The sequence below is a fragment of the Anopheles funestus genome, chromosome X (assembly GCF_943734845.2).
Source record: "Anopheles funestus chromosome X, idAnoFuneDA-416_04, whole genome shotgun sequence".
Lineage (NCBI taxonomy): Eukaryota > Metazoa > Arthropoda > Insecta > Diptera > Culicidae > Anopheles > Anopheles funestus.
Window position 1 is genome coordinate 5673019 of NC_064597.1, and position 21217 is coordinate 5694235.

The 21217-nt window shown below is 41.3% G+C and overlaps 3 protein-coding genes across 6 annotated transcripts in view; 1 reads left to right on the forward strand and 2 right to left on the reverse strand.

The window, feature by feature from the left end:
• Window positions 1–827: 827 nt before the first annotated feature.
• On the reverse strand, window positions 828–3222 carry LOC125773682 (myosin regulatory light chain sqh). 2 transcript variants are annotated; one of them, XM_049444418.1, is made up of 2 exons: window positions 3092–3222; window positions 828–1670 (listed from the first exon to the last, which is right to left on the reverse strand). In XM_049444418.1, exon 2 carries the CDS (start codon window positions 1613–1615, stop codon window positions 1091–1093), a length of 525 nt encoding a protein of 174 aa, XP_049300375.1. In that variant the 5' UTR covers window positions 1616–1670; window positions 3092–3222; the 3' UTR covers window positions 828–1090. The 2 variants fall into 2 exon arrangements, with proteins under 2 accessions (XP_049300375.1, XP_049300377.1); XM_049444420.1 differs by lacking the exon at window positions 3092–3222 and adding an exon at window positions 1849–2039.
• A 262-nt stretch (window positions 3223–3484) lies between these two features.
• Window positions 3485–4716, forward strand: LOC125773342 (peroxisome biogenesis factor 10). The gene is made up of 2 exons (XM_049444349.1): window positions 3485–4099; window positions 4158–4716. The coding sequence occupies exons 1-2, from the start codon at window positions 3584–3586 to the stop codon at window positions 4539–4541; spliced, it is 900 nt and encodes a 299-aa protein (XP_049300306.1). The 5' UTR covers window positions 3485–3583; the 3' UTR covers window positions 4542–4716.
• A 92-nt stretch (window positions 4717–4808) lies between these two features.
• The window catches only part of LOC125772386 (sushi, von Willebrand factor type A, EGF and pentraxin domain-containing protein 1), a 30807-nt gene continuing 14398 nt past the window's right edge, over window positions 4809–21217 (reverse strand). For all 3 annotated transcript variants that reach the window (XM_049444078.1, XM_049444088.1, XM_049444067.1), the window contains exons 3-11: window positions 11009–11185; window positions 9533–10102; window positions 9293–9445; window positions 8277–8603; window positions 7674–8204; window positions 6997–7590; window positions 6571–6924; window positions 6317–6496; window positions 4809–6255 (exon numbers count right to left, since the gene is read on the reverse strand). In XM_049444078.1, coding sequence (XP_049300035.1) covers window positions 5738–6255; window positions 6317–6496; window positions 6571–6924; window positions 6997–7590; window positions 7674–8204; window positions 8277–8603; window positions 9293–9445; window positions 9533–10102; window positions 11009–11185 — 3404 coding nt within the window. In that variant the 3' untranslated portion in view covers window positions 4809–5737. The remainder of the gene's footprint in view (window positions 6256–6316; window positions 6497–6570; window positions 6925–6996; window positions 7591–7673; window positions 8205–8276; window positions 8604–9292; window positions 9446–9532; window positions 10103–11008; window positions 11186–21217) is intronic.

The window sequence follows — 21217 nt, forward strand, 5'->3', positions numbered from 1 at the left end:
TGTTTTGATTGAACTCACATCCGTTTGCAGAGGAAAGAGAGGCAAAACTATGCGAGGCCAAATTTTTTTTTCTAAATTTTCATAAATTAAACTAATGTAATTTTCAATAAATTATTAAATAGACCTCCGTAACAATATTTTCTTCAACTCTGGATTGATTATGTGCATCACTTCAAACAACATTTCATTCATGCTTTACCTTTCTATTACAAAAAATCATTGTTTTTATGTTCTTTGCTATCTCATTTAGTTGCTACTTTATTAACGCAATTTCGCAATTCATTATATGATCCAGATTGAATTACTTTTGCATAACTTTTCTTTCAAAATGAAGCAAACTAAACTACACGACACGAGATAGAATGAGGAGTAAAATTGAAATTAAACAAGCTTGTTAGGAATGGAATTCATTTAACAAAATCGACATCGTGAGATTCTAGCTTACTTATGAATCAAAATGGTCTTATATTAGGCAGCTCATCTGTATTATTGGCATCAATACGACAATTATTGAATATTCTGTAACTAAATGTACGATGAAGACGTACAAATCCGAATCAACTGCGTTCTGGTGAGGTGCTATGATTCAAGTCGCTGTACACATTCCGGGTGGTTCTATGGTATTGTTCTAGATTTTAGACACGATGTTGAACGTGTTAAACATTCTGCAAATTATAACTGCTCCTCTAAACGAAACACTCGCAGGAGTTTGCATGTGCTCAAATCACGACTTTCGGATATGCTGGAGATCACAGATGAAATCTTATCATCGTTCAAATAAAACGTTTAACAGCAAATAGCAATAAACAATTAAAAAAAAGCATTGATTTTCGTAACACAGACCAATTACATAAATCGTTTATTAATGACGTGAATCTGATTTTAAACAACATAATGGACCTGCAATAAACACGACCAAATCAGGAATACTGCTGCTCGTTTAAACGATAGAACATGCGCCACCAACGGCGGTTAGCTTGCAATGGAATTTGTGTTAGTATGATCGTTTTAAGATAAATGCATTCCGTGAAATTAAGACATAGAATTTTAAAGTGAAAGACAAAAAATAAAAGAGTGAAATCTAGATATCTCACTGCTCGTCCTTATCCTTGGCGCCGTGCTTAAGGATGCGAGTGAACTCGATGTAATCGAACAGCCCATTCTTGATTGGCGCTTCGCGCAACATTTCGTCTACATCTTCGTCGGTGAATCGATCACCCATCGTCGTGAGCAGCTCACGCAGCCTGTCCTCATTGATGACACCCGTATTTTCCTCGTCGAAGCAACCGAACGCGTTCTTGATCACCTCCTCCGGATCGGTACCCTGCAGCCGCTCACCGAACAGTGTCAGGAACATGGTGAAATTTATCGGGCCCGGTGCCTCGTTCATCATGCCCTCCAGATAGTCTTCCGTTGGATTTTTGCCAAGCGACGCCAGCATGTCATGCAGGTCGTCTTTCTCAATGAATCCATCCCGGTTTTGGTCGATCATGTTAAACGCTTCCTTGAACTCGGCAATCTGTGCCTGATCGAACATGGCGAACACATTCGAAGTGGCACGCTGTGCACGCTTCTTTGTCGTACCGCGACGTCCGGCTGTTTTGCGGGAAGACATGGTTTGTCCTTGTGCTTTGTTGGATATATTGTTGTGCTAAAGCGAACAGAAAATGCTGACCCAGATGACACGTGCAAGATGATCGTTGCGTATTGAGTATGTTGATTGATGTTGAGTTGAACGTTGGGGGAAAATAGGATGAAACAAAACACAATTTTTCATTAGAATATAGAATCACTTTGAATTGCTAGAAATTTTGAGGATTTTAGTCTTATTTTTCGACCCAAACTAACCGAATGTAACACTACGCTTTAGAGAATATTCAGTAAACTTCCACAGCCTAACAGGAACCAACTACGTCTACGGCTATATTGCGACTAAACATTATTTCTCACGAGTGAAAAAGACGAGATCGCAAACCTTGGACTTAACTGCATCAAGTCCCCGCTGTCTCGGACGCATGGAGACATTTCAAACATTGTTCACTGTATTGGTGGCGACCGTTGTGAGTCACGGTCCGTACACACGAACCTGAGGCCATCATCAGTTAGGGCTAGGCGGGGAGACTTATCTCGGCCTTCTTTACAGTCGATTGCTCAGCGATGCACCATATGTTACATCAACCAATCGAGATGGAATCAAGTTTTTACCATCTTAGCATCTACTGTAACATGCAAGACTCGTTATTCAGAATTAAGCTACCAATACCAATGTTGCGTAAATCGGGGTCGAGTGAGAGTTGATCGTGCCGTTACGGACACTTTTCACCGAATCAAGCCAACCTGATGTGCTGTGTTGTACAGGCTGCAAAATCACATCCTTATATGGTGAAAGACGGCACAAAATTACGGCCCCGTTTGGGAACAGTGACCTCCGAATGGTCTGTTTCAGCCCTACTTATATTTCTTCTCCATGACAAAATACACACACAAGAACGCTCTGGCTCCCCTCCACCGAGCAACTGTGGAAGAGTTTTTGCTACAGCATCGTAGTTACCTTTGCGGGCAGCAGTTCCTTTAAAGGAAAATCAACATTTTTTCCTCCCCACCACACATTGTTGCTGACACATTAAACTTCCATAAACAGCAAATGGGTTTGTTTTGGAGCAAGTTTAATGTTTTGCGTAGAGTTTATGTTACAAATGGACACCACAATAACGCGACCGACTGTTTTGAAAACGGGAAAGCCCGAAAAAAAAACAAAACACGAACCGAAACTAAAATTACATTACAAAGTAATATGCAGGAAACAATTTTCAAGTACGTCACACGATCGAAGGAAACTGAAACGCCTACGGATGGTGCATTATTTAGCTGGTGATTCATCATACATTTTCTTCAATCCCACTCGTGAAGACAAAGGTAAGAAAGGAAAATGGCAACCAAAAACATCACAATTTCATTCGCATCCGCGTAGACGGTACGCGTTTGAATAGTGCTTCCCACGTGCAAAACTATCCTTCCTCGTGTTTGGTAACGTTATTTAACTTCCTACAATCATGAAAATTACATTTTCTGTTAAATTTCTTTAACTTACCGCAGTTTCAAGGCACACTCACACACCGATTGTTAGTTTAACCTTCTTCGTACGCGTACACAGTTGGAAATGTTCGCTTGATGACAGTTGGCTGGAATATCCATCCACAACTGACAGACGGTTATTTGGAATGGGGTGGAGTAATTGGCGCGCTACACACGGACGTTCAATTTTTTGACAAATGCCAAACAATTAAACGTTAATTATTATGCTAAATATTTATTAACTAATGTTCATCAATTAATGTATAATAAAAATGTAAGTATGTGCCAATAACTTTATTTAATTACGGTAAATATATTTTATTTCATTCTGCACTGCTTGCTGGAAAAAGCATGGCGTGTAATCGATTCATAACAAGTTTGACAGCATAAAGTTTACATTCGGCAATGTTATTACTTTCCCATGTAAATACGCAAATAATTGTTAAAATAGTTATGTAGACACCACGAATAATCGCCAAAAAAGTTGTTCTTATCAACCCTTTCCGGAATGTCGCTTTTCCATGCTAATGCCGGCCAGGCAGAAATTATCCGTAGCGTGCAAAAGGATCAGGAACACGTCGAGTATATACGGACAGCGCTGAGTGAGGTTTTGCTGTTGCTGAGTCAACGGCACTGGTTTAAGTACAATGCGCTGTGCAAGCTGATAGCCGAAATACTTTATCACCACTATGCCATCCTGAACAATCTGCAGACGCTCGGTGAGGAGTACACCGGGATCATACAGGTGGACGCCAACTACGTAATGTTGCCGAACAAAGCACTGCAACTGCTGGCCATTCTGCTAGAGTACGTTGGCGAGCATGTGGTTGACCGTGTGCTCACCTACATTCAGACCGAAATTGATCACAGCGAAGAGTTACTGGAATCGGTGAAAAATGCACTCCACAAGCTGATCGATACGCTTCGTGTGGTAGTACCGTACGTGCGTGGATTTCATACCAGCTTGTTTTACATCAACGGCGGGAAATATCACATATCCAAGCGATTAACAGGCATCAACTATGTAAGTCTTTATAAATGTATTTTATTTGCATTTTTTCAAAAATTTATTTTTGTTACAGGTTCTCATTCGAAACTGGCTCAAAGAGGACCATTCCATCTACGGTTATAGGATATTAGGGTACGTAACCCTTACTCAACTTCTGCTAGCGCTTGCCGCCCGTTACCGACAGTATCGTTCGGAACCAAGCACAAAATCCATCCCAGCACGATCAACCAGCGGCAACCGTACGACTGGAGCATCCCTGCAAACACGCAATTGTGCACTCTGCATGGACACTACGCAAGACATCAGCGTAACACAGTGTGGCCATTTGTTCTGCTGGCATTGTATACTGAATTGGCTGGACAAGCGACAAATTTGTCCAATTTGTCGTGAAACCATCAAGAAAACGCGCGTTGTACGTTTGCAAAATTTTTCGATTGAACTCGAACAATCGAGCTAGTGTAATTTTGACCTTGCTTTTAATGGTTATGTAGGACCAAGGGGTTAAAAAAGTTAGAATAGAATTCTACAAAAGGTCCTGGGTTAAAAACGAGATTTCAAATTCCAAAGGTTTGGTTAATAGAACATTTTTCTATACAAGATGTTGCAATAAATGGGATATTAAAGATAAATAACGTAAAAATTCTTTAACGGTCCGATAAAACAAGTCTTTCGTTCGGATGTCTACTCATCAGAAAGAGTTAAAACTAACACCAAACCAAAGAAGTAGTTAAAAACATAATCATATTCATCTTCCTTGGTTCAGAACATTTTTTTTTGTTGATACACTTGATATGGTTTGTTTTAGTGTTGAAAAGCTTTTCTCATTATTTACAAAAAAAAGTATCAAACAAACATAGTATTCAATATTGGTGCAAGCAGTATACGTAAGGATATGCGTGCGTATCATTGAATCACACGAAAAAACTACGAGTCTCATCGATTGACTTCCTGCCTAATAGCTCTGCCTATGGTTATAAAGTCATTTCTTTAATTTACTCAATAATTTGCGCTCCGCCTAGTGAGACATTCGAAAGGGGAAGGGAAGGTAAAGAAAATGGAAATTTCTATGTACATTGTGCGCCTTCTTATGCACCTACCCTTATGTGTTCAACCTACGATATTCTACAACGCGTTCAATTTCGTCGCGTTTGTGCAATAGTATTCTTATTGTTTTTTTTTTCGTAAATTGTTCCATTTCATTATTTTTTTCTATCTAACATCCTATCCGCTGGATTGTTACGATTTTCAATCCATTTTTTTAATCTTTGTATTGCGCTTTGTAACACATTAATATTTTAGCTTTCAAGAACGTTCCGAACGCCAGTTTAATTGTTGCGTTATAATCGTATGGACGTTTTCAATAACTATGCGATGTAACGTTAAGTTCATTTCACGTGATTTTTTAAAGTTATTGCATTGCCTTTTGCCGCAATACGCACACACTCACCTTCACATACATCTTTTTTTTTTAGCCAAACAATCATTCGCAGTCACACTTTCTTTCATTCTCGTCTTCCATTCTTTGCTACCGCTCGGCCAGAACCGACTCACGAATCCAGATGCAGCAGGGCCGGATTGCGTTACTCGCGCTCAAGGAACTGAGAGGACCTAATGCCTCTGAAGAGGCCACCACCGGTTGATTTACGGCCGCGCTCACCGGACACTTACGCCGTTGATGGTGATGATGTTACCACGGCTGGTCGGTTCCGGTTCGTACACCTCCTCGTTTGTACGCATCTCGTACGGTGCGTCGTAAAACTGTTCGCTCGGTATTTGGTCGTAAATGTTCTCGCTGCCGCTGCGCGAGCTAGTGTTGTTGTTGCTACTGCTAAGATGATTGTTGTTGTGGTTGCTGTGCGTCAGCTGACTGGGTGGCGGCGGATGATGTCCCGCCCCGGACTGGTGGAATGTATTAAACGTGACTAGCCCGCCCCGGTTGGTGAGATCGAAATTATGTCGACCATTTTCTAAACTCGAGTAGGACATGACGGCCGCATTCTGGTCCTCCTTGTGTTCGGCCGCCTGCACGTTCTCCGTATTCTTAACCGGCCGTGCTTTATTGCGATGCAAAAACAGAACGCCGATTAGGATGAGCAAAATGACAATGATGGCGGCACCAATGGCGATGCCTGTACCAAGACTATTCGTCTCCTGTGCGTCGTTTACAATTACTAAAAGAAAAGGAAAAGGATTAAATCCTGCACTCGAGAAAACTCAATTCTCAATACTCACGTTCGCATCTTGGTTCTTCACCACTCCACTTGCCGTCATCCATACACTTGCGCAAGTAGGGACCAATCCGATTGTAATGTGGCACACAGTGATACTCTGCTGAACCACCGTAGACCGTCGATTCGTTCACCACGATCACGCGTCCATTTTCTATATCCGCTGGACGTCCACAGTCAATTACTGGTGAGTGAAAAAGACACAAAACCATTAATAATATGAACCAGAGATCAAATACTCTGCAAACCAATGCTTACATTTGCACACAGGATTCCTTCCCGACCAATGTCCTGTTGAGAGACACGTTCTTGTACCGTTCCCAACCATATATCGACCCTTGCTGCAACTAAATTCCGCCTGCACACCAACCTTTCGGTTGCCGTAGTTTACGAGCAGTGCGTCCGTAACGTTCATTTCCGTGCACGTGATCTCTACGCACTGGGGCGTCTCATGGCTCCAGGTACCGTCTTCCAGACACAGACGTCTCGAAACACCGTCCAGCTTAAAGTTACCCTCACACTCATACAAAGCAGCCGCCCCGTAGTAGGTCGCATTCGTTGCCAACGTAACCTTTCCGTTGGTAATATTGAGAGGCGTTTCACAGTCGACATCTGGCGGGAAATGGGATAAGCTATTATTAGTGATCCTCAACAAGGCAGGTTTATATACATATAGACACTTACAAACACACTCCGGTATCTCACCACTCCACAGTCCGTTCTCCTCGCATGTGATGAGTGCCTCGCCAACAATCTTATATCCACGCTCGCAGCGATACTTCGCCAGGGCTCCGACCCGGAACGTCTGGGCACCGTTAACAGTTGCGTCCGAGGTGCGAATAAGCGTTCGTCCATACATCCGATCGTTTCCGGTAACGCTGACGAAGCTGTGCGGCGTTAGTGTAGGCTCTGTACACCGGATCTCCTCACAGCGTGGTGCCGTCTCGCTCCAAAGTCCAGTATTCATGCAAATTCTTCGATTCACACCCGCTAGCCGGTGTGAGTTAGCACAGGAGTAGACAACTTCCGAACCAAGGAACGTTGTGTTTTGCAGATAGCGGTGAGATCCGAACGGAATTGGTGTTAATGGCCCACAGTCGACATACTCACAGTCTGGCGCATCGCCACTCCACTGACCTGACTCTAGACAGGTCAGCGTATCTTCACCCCGAAGGATATGTCCGGGATCGCAATGGTATTGGATCGAAGAATGAATGTTATAGTCGTATCCAATCACATATGACCCAGGAGGTACATGTGGCGTCTCACAAGTGATCACTAATTGGAGTTAAAAAAAACATTGGAAAAACTTTAGACATTGAAGTACACAGAATTATTGTGGATAAGGTTGGATTGCTTACATTCGCACGCTGGTGCACTGCCGGACCACTTGCCATCCTTGGTGCAGTATAATTCCTGCGGTCCAACCAACCAATAGTCATCGTCGCAGAAGTATCGCACCACGGAACCAACGGTGGTGGAATCGTTCAGTAACAGCATATTACCACGATCGGGACGTGCCGGCATACCACAGTCGACGTACCTGCAGACAGGTATCTTTCCTGTCCAGTTACCACCGAGTCCACACGACAGTACTGGTTCGCCGATTAACACGAAACCATAATCACAGGTGTACAAGGCAGTGGAACCGGCACGCCGTCCCGACACCTTTATCTTGCCACCCTGTATTGGTGGCGGTTCTGGACACCAATCTATCAGACATTTGGGCTGTGTGCCGGACCATCCGTTCGCCTGGCAAGTGCGGTTTTCGTTACCAATTAAAGTATAGTTCTCATGGCAGGTGTACGACGCTAGCACACCGAAACTGGTGCGCTGTTCTGAGAGAATTATTCCTCCATGTTCGATCTCTGGCAGTGGACCACAATCTACATCTGTGGGTGATGTACAAAAAAATACATTGAGAAGGGATATTACGTACGACCATTATGCTCAAAGATACCTACATTTACAAGCCGGAGGTACACCACTCCATATGCCGTTCTGTTGGCAGGTTCGTTTTTCGATCCCAATTAACGAATGTCCGATAGGACACTGGTACGTGATGTTTGCCCCGACGGAATAGTTTCTACCAACGATGGTTGTGTTGACCAGCGCTTCTGGTGAGCCGCACGACAAGGGATTATGCTGGCAGATGTAGTTGAGATAATCGAGATTACAGCCAACATCATTCCACAGCCAGTTACGGCCACCATCCAGCACAACACAGTTCTGTTCTCCGTTATAGTTGTTTGGCTGATCCTTGCCCCAAGTTGGCTTCAGCACTGTATCACCTGCAGACAAAATGGCAACCAATAAAAAAAACAAAATTACAGTCAGTGTTACGATGATGCACCATGACGACATGGGGAGTTAGTACAACAAAAAAGAATCGGGAAGGAGAATTTAATTTTAAATTTTCCCCACGTTTTGATTGATAAAACGAAACACCTACACCCCTGTGTGTCCCTGTAACACATTCATCATCGCTGCAATCGGCAGCAAGAGAAGAAAAAAAAAACAACCGTTTACCATTGTTTTACGCACTATTTCGAACGGTTCCCACTATTGTTTTTCGTGCCGCAAAACACGCTTTTGATGCATTGAAAGCGAAAGCGAAAATAAAATGGCCAATTATGACTGCATGCCGCTCCGTAACGGGTGGACGGGTCCGTTACTGTATCTAATGGAAGCCGACGTGAGAACTTCAGTGTGCGCGGAATGGAAGATTTGCATTCGCCAGTGTCAATGAATCATATCCCATTTCGCGTAATGCAATGCTGGTGATGTCCATTTTTTCGCTAGATCACGGTGACAAGCCGATGTGTAAAGATATCTGCTGATGTGTAAGAAAGTGGTGATTGTTTGCAAATGTTTCCAACCATTGCAAAGCCGCATGTCTGACACTGACCTACGCTACCCAATTGCTGGTAAATGCGATGTTTGTACAGCAAGTGATAAACGTATACATATGTATGCTTACCATTAACCCACTTCCAGGTGCGTGACGTAATGCCTGGTTCTTTTTGTGCACCGATCCACACGAGTTGCGTCCGAAGGTCGGTTTTGCGACGTTCCAGCTCCGAGATGATGTAGTCGGTGGTAACACCGCGGAAGTCATGAATCAGATCGCCACCTGCATGTCAACACGAAAAAAGCGTTATTATGTGTACGTTTCCAAGAATTCTGCTCGAGATCTCAATATCCCGAACTGTGGACGTACCGTGCGATTTGCAGACAGCCCGCGCCTTCTCGAAGCTTTCGCCCCGCGTAATGTGAAACTCGTAGCACGTCTTGGCGAACGTCGTCAGCACGGTTTCGACGCTTAAGTTCGGCGCAGCGCATCTGTCCGACGAGAACTCATCGTTGGAGAATACCTCCACCTCGCACAGACTGAGACTGCTCTCGACGCCGACCAGCTGCACCGTCACGTACTGTCCGATCAGTGGCCGAGCGCAGGTGAACGACTTGGTCGTACCCTCGTCCACCGTGCCCGGATACCAGGCGCACAGTGGATTTCGCTGTAGGTCGCTACTACTGTTGCCGACGCGTATCTCCAGATCCTGCAGCGGTTGATGCCCGCAGCAACCACGCGTAGTAAGGCGCACGACACGAACCGCTTCCGGGGTGAGCAGATCCACCCTCCACCAGGGTGATACTTCCTTCTGTGTTTCGGAACACTCTTGGCCATCCGGGTTCTGGTTGCCCGGTTTGCCATCGTTGGCAAACCCGGCCGGACCGGAGCGGGTCGCAGACGATTGGTTCACCGGTTTGCGGTACGCTACATTCGTGCCTGAAATAAAGCAAACGAGAACATTAGTGAAGCAGGTAACACTAGTAGAGAACCAGGAGATCCAGATCTTGAGAAATGGAGCCTTGAGAAGTAGTGAATCAGTATCAATTATTGGAATTCCGGACGAACTGGCTATATCAGTAGGAAGAGACGGATAAAGTCGTTCCCCAAGGTAATCTTTGCAATATCGTTCATTAAAATATTCACCAATATTTGAGAGCAACTTTCTCCTTCTTCACGTAACGTCCTGTTAACTACATGAATATTTATATCTGACTTTTTGAGTATACAATCTTTAATTTCGTTTAAATTTGTGGAAATATCTTATCCTGAGCTGATATGTATTGTATACAAGTGGTCTCCAACCTTTTTTTAAACCATTTCAAGTATTTTTACTTGAGGATTTCTTCAACTGTGTCAAAGGTTGAGGTGTCAAACTGTGTATAAAGCCTAACAGGATTTTTAAAGCTATTTCTGAGTCTCTCAAGAATTTAATGAGTTGGTAACAACACAGAAAGAATAAGTATTAAATTTAATAATTAATTACAACAATATTTTTCTACTTGTTGCCTAACTCCTAAGGATTCCTAAGTTACCTAAAGATGTGAGAGTTGTTGATTTTCTTTGGATGTACTCGTCGATAACATCACTTTTTGAATAGAAGATTTAATTTACAAAAATCCAAGATGGGATGCGAGGTATCCTTATGATAATCTTGATCACAAATTTAAGCTGAGATGCATTTTTGATCATGCCACAATCTAAAAATACATCTAACATAACCAACCACAGTGTCATCTGGTTTGCGTCACATGAAAACCATGGTCCCACATTCAAGGTGTTAAGGTGTAAAATTGGAAAGTAACCGCCGGTACACACAATCGTCGTTCCGTCCATAACACTTACCGCAGAATGGCAGCTCACGGTCCCATCCTTTCGTTGGGTCGCAGCGGATTGTGTCCGGACCGAACAGTTCGTAGCCGGCATCGCAATCATAGCGGGCTGACTTCAGCCCTCCACTACCGTCGTTCGCCTTTTCTGTATGCACCTTGGCATTCGCTGGTACTGCCGGGGGACCACAAACTAAGGGTGAGACAAAACGATAAAAGCGTGTTAGTAAATAGAAAGAAGCTATTTATTTCCGTCCGATATGTTCAACGAGATTTGCTTTCCAAATGTAAAAGAGTGCATCCGATTCGAAGAAGACGATTTAAAGGTTATTTTAAAGGATGAAGCGTTGTCCCAAACCTAATTTTGTTTCTATGAAACGATCATTTTAAACCCTTTTTTTTGGCTCTGGACAGAATTCTTGTGGTTAATAAATTGATGCAACAAAATGAAGGATACTAGAAAAAATAGAATTTTCTTAGAAGGCTCGTGTACACATCCGAACAAACCTATCGCAAAAAAGGTGTTCGGTTCCTTAATTTCAGGGGGGTTCATCGGTTGCTCTTGATCTCATCCACGAGTTGCGTAAGTGCCGTTGCTTTCGTTCGTTGGCCGGAACATGGATGAGCTCAGAGCGGACCAGGTGCAAAAGAGACTTAAACGGTGCGCTACAGGCGAACCCTTCTCCTACCTAACAACCCAGTACAACCGCCAGCATGAGGGAAGTTTCATTCAACTTTCGTTAGAAAGAAATAGCACAACGTGCTTATAAACACGAGCAAACGGAGCACGTTGGAAACCTTTAAAGCGTTGCCTGGATCACACGCATACACGGTCGCCCACGTTTGCCGGACATTTCACCTTTTCCGTAGAGACATCCAAAAAGTTGTTTCATCACAATTCAATCCCGAACGAGTGTACCCTTTTTCGGGTTTAGCATCGGTTTTGCATCGAGCGCGTTTGTGTGAAAGGTTACGAATTGTTAATATGTATATTTTATGTTCCCATCTTCGCTCGATGTGCTTTTGCATCACACACATTCTTAGAAGCGCACTCTTTATATATTGAAACCATGTAAAAAGGTGTGTTTTGTGTCCAAATAATACTTATGAATGATTACTTTTTTTGTCGATGTGGAGAAGGTTTCACCTCAAGCTTACGGGTTTACTAGACCTTTCAGATTGAGGCGAATTCTTGGAAGAATATTTATAAAAAGTTTTTATCGGTAAAATAAAGATTAAATATATCTGTATAATTAGTTCAGTTTTTGGGCCAATAAATACAGTGCAACCTTTTTCACAAATGCTTAAAAACCAACTTAAAAACCAGGTTAAAGTTTGTTGATCTGTTGGATACCGACCGAGTAATAGGCAAAACTTGGCGCAAAAATGAGCCATATAAAATTTTCAAATTTATTAATTTTTTTAATTTTTTGCTAATTTTTTCACTCTTTTTTTATTTAAAGCATTATTTGAGTGAAAAGAAACTTATTACAACCAATTGGCATTAAAAAAAATGAATTTGATTTTTTTTGTAAAATTTCTCAAAAAAATCGTAAGGGGTAAGCCTTATGAAATTTTCGAGTGGAAATTTTTTTTGAAATTTTTTTTTCGATATTTTATTCTTTTTTTAGTTTAAAGCATTATTTGAGTGAAAAGAAACATATTGCAACAAATTCCCATTAAAATATATCACATTTTTCAATATTGCTAAATTGTTCAGAAACAGGGTAAGGAACTTGGTTCCCTGAATAACTTCTGGCTCAGACATCTGACGGTATGGCCGTCCAAGAAGAAAATGTAGCCATTGGTGCCATCTATCGACCACAGGTTAAAGATTGGCGATCCGTTGGATACCGACCGAGTTATAGGCAAAAGTTGGTGCAAAAATGAGAAAAATTTTACATTTTCTCAAACAGGGTAAGGAACTTGGTTCCTCGAATAACTTCTGGCACAGACATCTGAGGGCATGGCCGTCCAAGAAGAAAATGTAGCCATTGATGCCATCTATCGACCACAGGTTAAAGATTGGCGATCCGTTGGATACCGACCTAGTTATAGGCAAAATTTGGTGCAAAAATGACCCTTAGTAAATTTTCATTTTTTTGAATTTTTTGATTTTTTTATTATTTTTTACTCTTTTTTTTATTTCAAGCATTATTTGAGTGAAAAGAAACTCATTGCAACCCATTGGCATTAAAATAAAACAATTTAATTTTTTTTGCAAAATTTCCCAAAAAAATCGTAAGGGGTAAGCCTTATGAAATTTTCGAGTGGAAATTTTTTTTGAATTTTTTTTCTGATTTTTTATTCTTTTTTCAATTTAAAGCATTATTTAAGTGAAAAGAAACATATTACAACAAATCCCCATTAAATTATATCACATTTTTCAATTTTGCTAAATGGCTTAAAAATGAGGAAAATTTTATATTTTCTCAAACAGGGTATGGAACTTGGTTCCTCGAATAACTTCTGGCCCAGACATGTTGTTAAACTGCGCCGATACTACACGGCAGGACCGAGTGTCAAATCCCTTCCGGACCGTCCCCCCTTAGCAAGGAATAACTTTCCGGCTACGTGGTAAAACAAGTCTAGTAAGCCCATTCAGGAGCACAATGTTCCAGTATTGGTAGTATTGGTAGAGATTTAATGTAGAATTAATCTTTGAGTTCGCTAGTCTTTTTAATTACTATACCCAGAGTTCTCGTTGGTCATCATAAGGTCATAAGATCATCATCTAAAGGTTAACTTCAAGTTAAATAATACACCTTAACCATGAAATTCTCTTTTTATTTTCTTTGAAAACGTAATATTTTTCGACGCAGAATATTACGTGGACACTATAGACTATTATATTAAATATATTCAAATCCGCTATATAACTTAATGTCATCTGCATACATAAGGAATTTAACAACACACATCACAAACGTTATCGTTTATCCCCTTAGCAGTTAATTGGGTTTTAACATTTTCAATAAAGTAGTCATCACCAAATTTGAGGAGGTTAAGTGCTTAGGCATGAATCGGTGCTGTTCATTACTGATATAACTTTGGAATGCCTTTAACTTGATAGCATGTAGTTTCAATTTTAATTGAAGTTGTTCCTCTACATTTCTCTCCAAGGTTTTGTATCTTTACCAGAGACGCCATCCACGAAGTCTTCGAAATCCTTGGAACTGATCCGGACAAAAATCTTGACATCTGGAACAAGCTATGGTGATAACGAGCTTACTCTAACGAGCATAATTCTAACCTGAGTAAAGCCTAGTTTGATGACAAGTGCTCTGGGTCTTCAATAGAGATATTCACACTGAGTAATTTATCATTTCAACTCAGCATGAAGAGTTTTCATGAATCTTTCACTCACGCATTTGCGTTTCAATTTCTGTTCTTGTTGAGGGATTTAAATCTAAATAGAGTAATAGACCACTAACTCAAAGTTATTCAGTGATTTGGAACGGAAAAGAGTGAGTCGCTCGTTGGCGCAGAGAGTGAGTGAGTTCAAAGCATTATTTTTAATGAGTCTCATCAGAGTGAGCAAAAGATTCAAATCCTTGAAGCTCACTCTTTGAACTCTCTGTTTAACCTCTCTTAAAAGAGTGATTTAAAATTAATTTAAAATATAAAACTGAAATTTATATGGAAATTCCAGAAATAATATCAAAGCTCATAATAGAGCTATTTTTATTAATCGTAGTATAATAAATAATAAGTAGAAATCCAACTTTCGTTTGTACACCACAAAAATGGCCCAGAAACGTATTCCATATTTGGGCCATACAATTATGAATTTGGGAACCGATGTCTACTTTGTTTGCTAGAAACAATGGTACACTTTTACTTTACGAGGTACGTGAATAAATAGCTAATCGATTTGAATTCGCGGTGTTAAAACAAACCCACACACACGCTTACGCACACCTACATCCGAATGCACACATTCGTGCATTCGAATAAAAATAATTGTTATGCAGTTTGCTCTCTCTCCTTCACCCTAACGCTCACTTCATTGCTGTAACGTTCGACCACAAACAACATCAATCGCAAGTCATAGTCGCGTATAGCCTTTCAAAAGGGTTTTGCGAAGGCTTACGGGGTTCGGGTGGGCCCGCCATGAGCGTAGCAATAAAATCAATAATACCAATTCAATAATTCCATCCGGAGCGCGAACGTAATCTGGAATGGAAGAAAAAAACAGTGAGGCTGTGTGAGCAGCTGCACAAGTGAAAACGAAAGTCGGCTCCGTTGTAATCGGTGGTAGACGTCATCCAGCCCACCTCTAGCCGTTTCCGCTTCCACCAGGCCACTTTCTCCGCAGCCTCCAAAAAGGTAGTAAAACGAGCACCGCACGATGACCAACATGGGCTCCAACAACAGTGAGAAAGGATGTAGAGCGTGTCAAGGGGAAAAACTTACAACCGGCCAGGTAAGGCTGAAAGGGAAGGGAAGGAGGGGGGGGTGGGGGGGTAGGAGGAGGTAAGGGCAGTTACGTGTTTACTTTCCATCTCCATCTTGCAAGCGAAATGGAAATCGATTTCTTCATTTGCATCGAATATAACGCTACTCGCGGGTAGTGTGGTGAAGGGAAGGGAATGCCAAGGTGGGAGAGTGAGGAGGCATGGTTTTGCATCTAGCGGCAACCAGATAGCATGTGATAATGCATCCGTTTGTGTATAAATGATAAACATCATGAGAGAAATATGATCACGGCACACGGGCACCGATCACAAGATATCGTCTTGTGCGCTTCGGCATGGGTAAATTTTTGCCAATTTTTGTTTGCCACCTTTACGTCCCTGGAAAACAATTTTCCAAACCTTTCGCTTTGGTTTGATGGGCACAGCAACGCGGGGGGGCGTTGGGGTTATCCTTCGGTTTAATAAATCATCTTTTTTTCTCCACCGTTTGCTGTGGAACGCATCATGGGAATGGAAAATGTCTTTTTAACACGTATGCACACTGGACACATAATGGGATAAAATTTTGTAAAAAAGTTTTTAAAGAAGTTATGTAAAAATGTAAAAAAAATACTTCAGCCCTCTGTGGTTGACAATACGGCAAAAGCCGTAATCATGTAATACAATTAAAAAAATAAAAAAGTTATGTAAAAATATAATCAAAATGAACAACTGCTTCAAATGTCAAACAAAAAAAAGGTCAAACAAAGATTGTTGAATACAATTTGAAATGCCAATTTTGGACTGAAATTAATTATTAATATGAAGGAAAAAACTAAATATTCCATATATTTTTTTATGATTGACACGTGGAAAGTAATAGATTTAATTATACATTAAAAACGCATTTTTCATGGTTTTAAGCTAACAAAAATATTTAAGTTAAACGCGTGTTTACTAAATTTTATTAAAATTTTCATTAAAATCAAATTATAAAAAAATTCATGTTATCTTATTTTTGTACCAATATTTATACCGACTGCGTCCACTGTGGAGTGGTTGGTACCTGTGTAAGTACGGTGTGAGATGAAGGTTTAATTGAAGACCTTCTTCTGATGTCTTCCGTATGGTGAACGAGCATTAAAGTGTTTGATTGTTTGAAAGGCACCTGCTTGTGTGTAGGTTTTTATTGGAATGTTTTTTTTGCGTTTGGAATTGGAATTTGAGAATTCATGGTTTACTATCATGTCGTATGAAGGCCCTTCTTAAGAAGAAAAGTTCTTGCCTTTTCACCTCAATCTTTGCCGTTCGCTAATCCACCATCTTTGTGGACAAGATAAAGTGATCTTGGGATCTATTCGTCCAATAACATTAAATACCTTGTTTTCCTTTTGGATTGGACTCTGTACCTTCACCCTTTCTGACGACATAGATCTCCAAGAGCACCCAAAATATTTCGATAAGGAGCAACTCTCGGGAAGGTTTGGTTCTCGTACAGAGACTCCTCCAATTCAAGAATTCCAGTCACCCGGTCTCTTGAGGCTCCAGGTGGAGCACGACGCCTATTTTAGTGTATACTGCCGGATTGCTTTCAATTGGGATTTGTAATGTGAATTTGAAGCTAGATCAGTTGGTCTGATCTGATCCGTGGTTAAAAGATCTGATCCGATCCAATAATAAGGGATTAAATGATCCGGGATCATAGCCCCAAAATTGATCCGGATCACATGATCCTATCTGGTCTGGTTCTGAAATTAATTGCAATGATCCGATCTCAACATTTGGGATCATTTCTCATCAGTAATTGGGATGTCTTGAGTTGCCGAAATTCTAATTATTACTAATTGTATTGCTCAGTAACCATGTTAGACATCTGAGGCTTTTTTCTTCAAGAAACCCCCCAAAAAAGTACAATTTTAAACATTACCATGTCCTTATGCATGGTTTAACGTTGTTCATTTCTTTGTGACCTCCTGAGAGAGGTTTCAATTAGGAAAGACAGACAAGTTAGCACCACATATACACTCACGTACGAGTTTTTTTTTTGCATGCAGATGAACATGTGGAGGGAAACATGCTAATCATTTTTTGATTAACGCCACGACGTTGTTTGAGATTAGCGTTTTTCTCATGTGTCCGCCGCACACATTACGTTGACCTTTTCTCTTCCATTGCGACCGCACCGATACGCATCAGTTGCATCATCCACGGTCGTCCCCAACGGCCTCCCATTTTCACCACAGGAACCACAACCGCCAAGGGGGGTGGGCGAACATACAGCATGGTGGTGGCGGAAAAAAAAATGCAAAACGCAACCATCAGGAAAATAATGAGATGCTAAGCGGAGTAACGTGAAGCTGCGTGGCATTGTGGTATTTAGCGTTTTCCTCTTTTTTTGCCGTATGCTTCTCGTGTTTCGTGTTTTGTTTTTCGCATGCATCTCATTCATTTCGCGTTTGCTGTTGGGCGACAATATACCATACCCCGTACCGTAATGCTACCTTCCCCACGCGCACTACCTTCGAGTGACATTTGGCTACACTTTGGCTCTTGTGCCTGTTGTCATTCATAGTCGGTTTTCGTTCGTTATTTTCACTTCTGTGTGATTGTCGCTTTTGTTTTTGTGCACCCGGCGTTGCAAGGTTTTTGGCGGCCATCCTTTACACGCGCCTCTGTGGCCTCCGTGTGTGTCGTTAGGCGACATACTTCGAACCGCGGAACGGATATTTCGGCCTTTTTTTGATTGCATGTCAACGTTGCCGTCAGAATGCTTTCGTAAGAGCTTGAATGAAGGAATTTTCTTAATAAATTCAAAATTATGTTAACTTCAGCAAGGTTCTCATCACACGAGTGCAAGGTGAAAGAGATGGAAAAAAGGTGCGTATACCTTTGTGATCCATTAAGTTTTATAGTAAATTAGAAATTCCTATACCCAATACTTAACACACAAGGAGAAAAAGGGTACTTCTTGGGTTGCTATAAAAATTGTACAATTTTGGTATAAATAATTCTAAGAGAATTTGACGTTTGCTTGACTCTTTTCTGAGTGGTCGTTCGTATCATGTCAAACACAATGACATTATAACCCATTCTTTCCCTTCCGATGCTGGTGTTTCTCAAGGAACTGCCCTTAGCCCTTTGTTGTTTGTTCTGTTCATTAATGCTGTTTGTGATGGCCTACCCGCTAACTTTGCTTTGCAGATGACCTCAAAATTTTCCTCCCGTATAGCTTCCTCCGATGGCTGTATGTCTCTCCAAAAGATTCTTCATCGTTTCTCTACTTGTTGTGCTCTTAATCTGCTTACATTATATCCCTATAATGTCCTTATCTCGTCCCTTCAGTTAAGGACCTTACGGTATCATATTAATTCGGTCGTTAGCTCAGTAGTCGTCGAATTCTTGGGCTCTTCAGACTCTTCATTACCCGTGGATTTGAATGATCGCTTGTGTATCAAGGTGCTCGATAATCAGATTGAGGCTTGAGTATTCTTCAGTAATTTGGTCTCAGACTGCTAGAATCCACGTCGATCGTGTCGAACAGATACAGAGGTCTTTCACCAGATATGATTTCCTCATGCGTTCTAGTGAACTTTCCTTTGTTCTACCAGACTCAGAGTCCAGATGCTCCCCAAGAAGACATAGAATCCTTAGAACTCCGCCGTTCTGTAGCGCAATCTTTCCTAATTCCAGGTGTCCTGTTGGACTATACCGATGCTCCAGATCTATTGTCTACTATTCCTTTGTACACCCCTACTCCCTTTAAAATATCCCGTAACCCTTCGTCGGTTTATTGTTTAAAGACTTCCTGAAGCCAAGGTAGCTCTCGAGTCACCTTCTGTAATCTTCTTTGGGTTTGAAAGAACATCAACAACCACCAACTATCGTCCAGAGGATCCAGAGATCTACTACTACCTGTTGATGAAAAACAAGTTCTCACACGGATTGATGATGCAGAGGATAGATCGAGCGTCTTCGTCCTCCTCAGTATGCTCCCAGGTAGAGTTCCTGTAGCCCAAGTTTGGAAAATACTCAAGGATATTTCATCATTAGAGCATACTACTGAAACAGAGAGAGTCTTTGTCCTCCTCAGTATGCTTCCAAGTAGAGTTCCTGGAGCCCAAGTTTGGAAAATACCCAAAGGAATCTCATCCTTGGAGCATACTACAGCAATAGAAAGAGTCTTCGTCCTCCTCAATATGCTTCCAGGTAGAGTTCCTGGAGCACAAGTTTGGAAAGTGCCCGAGGGTATCTTATCCTTGGATCATACTACAGCAATAGAAAGAGTCTTCGTCCTCCTCAGTATGCTTCCAGGTAGAATTCCTGGGGCATAAGATTGGAAAGTGTCGAAGGGTATTTTATCCTTGGAGCATACTACTGCAAGAGAGATCAGTCATTGTTCCGCATAATTACCTAAACTTCCTTTCCCTCCTCTTACTGGCTTTAAGTGACATTATTTCAAGTAAGAGGCTTACTGATTGAATAAATTGAAATGAATTATTAAGAGAACATTCAACAATATTCAGAAATGTTTTGCCATAAAGAAAGGTACTGCTATAATTCCGAATTCCGCACCATTCATATTCAAACACATCTGAAATATCGTGACATCAATACGAATGGCATCTCACGGCACACACTCGATTTTTTGCCTTCCTGGACTACTTGAGAATTTTCTTATCCCCATTCTTCTTGCTTCACGAGCGCGTCAATAAATGGGTGAATTTCATCACAAATTTCACCACACTCTGTGTCCCGCTTTACATGGCGAATATCGAATGACCAGTGATGTGAGGATGAGTTCACAAAACAAAGCAGAAAAGGAACAACCATTAGATTTTAACACCCTCAATCGGGTGTTTTCTACTGCTTTCGTCGCGGGACAGAAATCTTCAGACATCTCGTATTCTTACGGCACATGCGACAAACCAGGGAAAGAGAACGTGGAGTGCAGAGCACTTGTGCAAACAATAAGCTTCCAGTATGGTCGGGATGTTCATCGAATGTATAATTTTCGGTTGACCTCGTTCGGTCTGTTGAAAGATTGAAAGGGCGAGGGAGTGTCACCTTACACGACCGGCATGTTGGGACTTGGGAGCTTTTTGGGTAATTTATGTTCCGAAGAATGCGTTGGTGCAAGTGGCGCTTCTGGTGGGACTACATTGGTGGGATATGTTCCTAATAACGGGAATCACACATTCCACTGCATACTCCCTACTTTGAAAAAAGTGTGTTTTTGTCCTTTTCTAGCGTTTGATTCCGAGTTGGACAGATAGCGTCTGAAGTTCAAATATTGGGAGAGCAAAAAAAACTGTTTGGAAAGGACAATTTTTGCATCATTTATGTTACAGCTTTACATCTTCTAGGCAAGGTGTTTTTTCTTTATTTGTCACACTTGGTTTAATTAGGCAATGGTTTAATTAGCCTACTAAGGTAGAGGGCTGTCAATCAAAGCGAAGCGTTTGAGCACCTGAGACGAGCTTTTAATGCAATATGTCTTCATATTTCCTTCCATCGAAAGAAGGCCAAGATTTTAAACGTGATTCGATTGGACGTTTGGCTAATGATGGTACGATCGCTTGCAGAAAAAAAAGATAGTCATCGTTATTGAACATCGAAGGGTAACATTGGAAGTGGATGAGCGTATGGAACTTGAAAACAGTCAAATCAAATGGAAAACAATCTAATTTGGACACGCTCGTTCGGCAATATAAAATAAACTGCTTTATATTTTGGGTGTTTCAGCTAAACAAAAAAAAATAACATTTTAGCAATAATGTTAACATGTTTTATATTGCTTAAGGTAATTATAAGCAATCGCCGCTGTTTCA

What these genes read in the sequence shown, in the direction of transcription:
- LOC125773682 (XM_049444418.1), bottom strand. Translation starts at nt 1,615, where the DNA reads ATGTCTTCCCGCAAAACAGCCGGACGTCGCGGTACGACAAAGAAGCGT.
- LOC125773342 (XM_049444349.1), top strand. Translation starts at nt 3,584, where the DNA reads ATGTCGCTTTTCCATGCTAATGCCGGCCAGGCAGAAATTATCCGTAGC. An exon ending in GATTAACAGGCATCAACTAT is followed by an intron (nt 4,100 to 4,157) that starts GTAAGTCTTTAT and finishes TTTTTGTTACAG; the next exon opens with GTTCTCATTCGAAACTGGCT.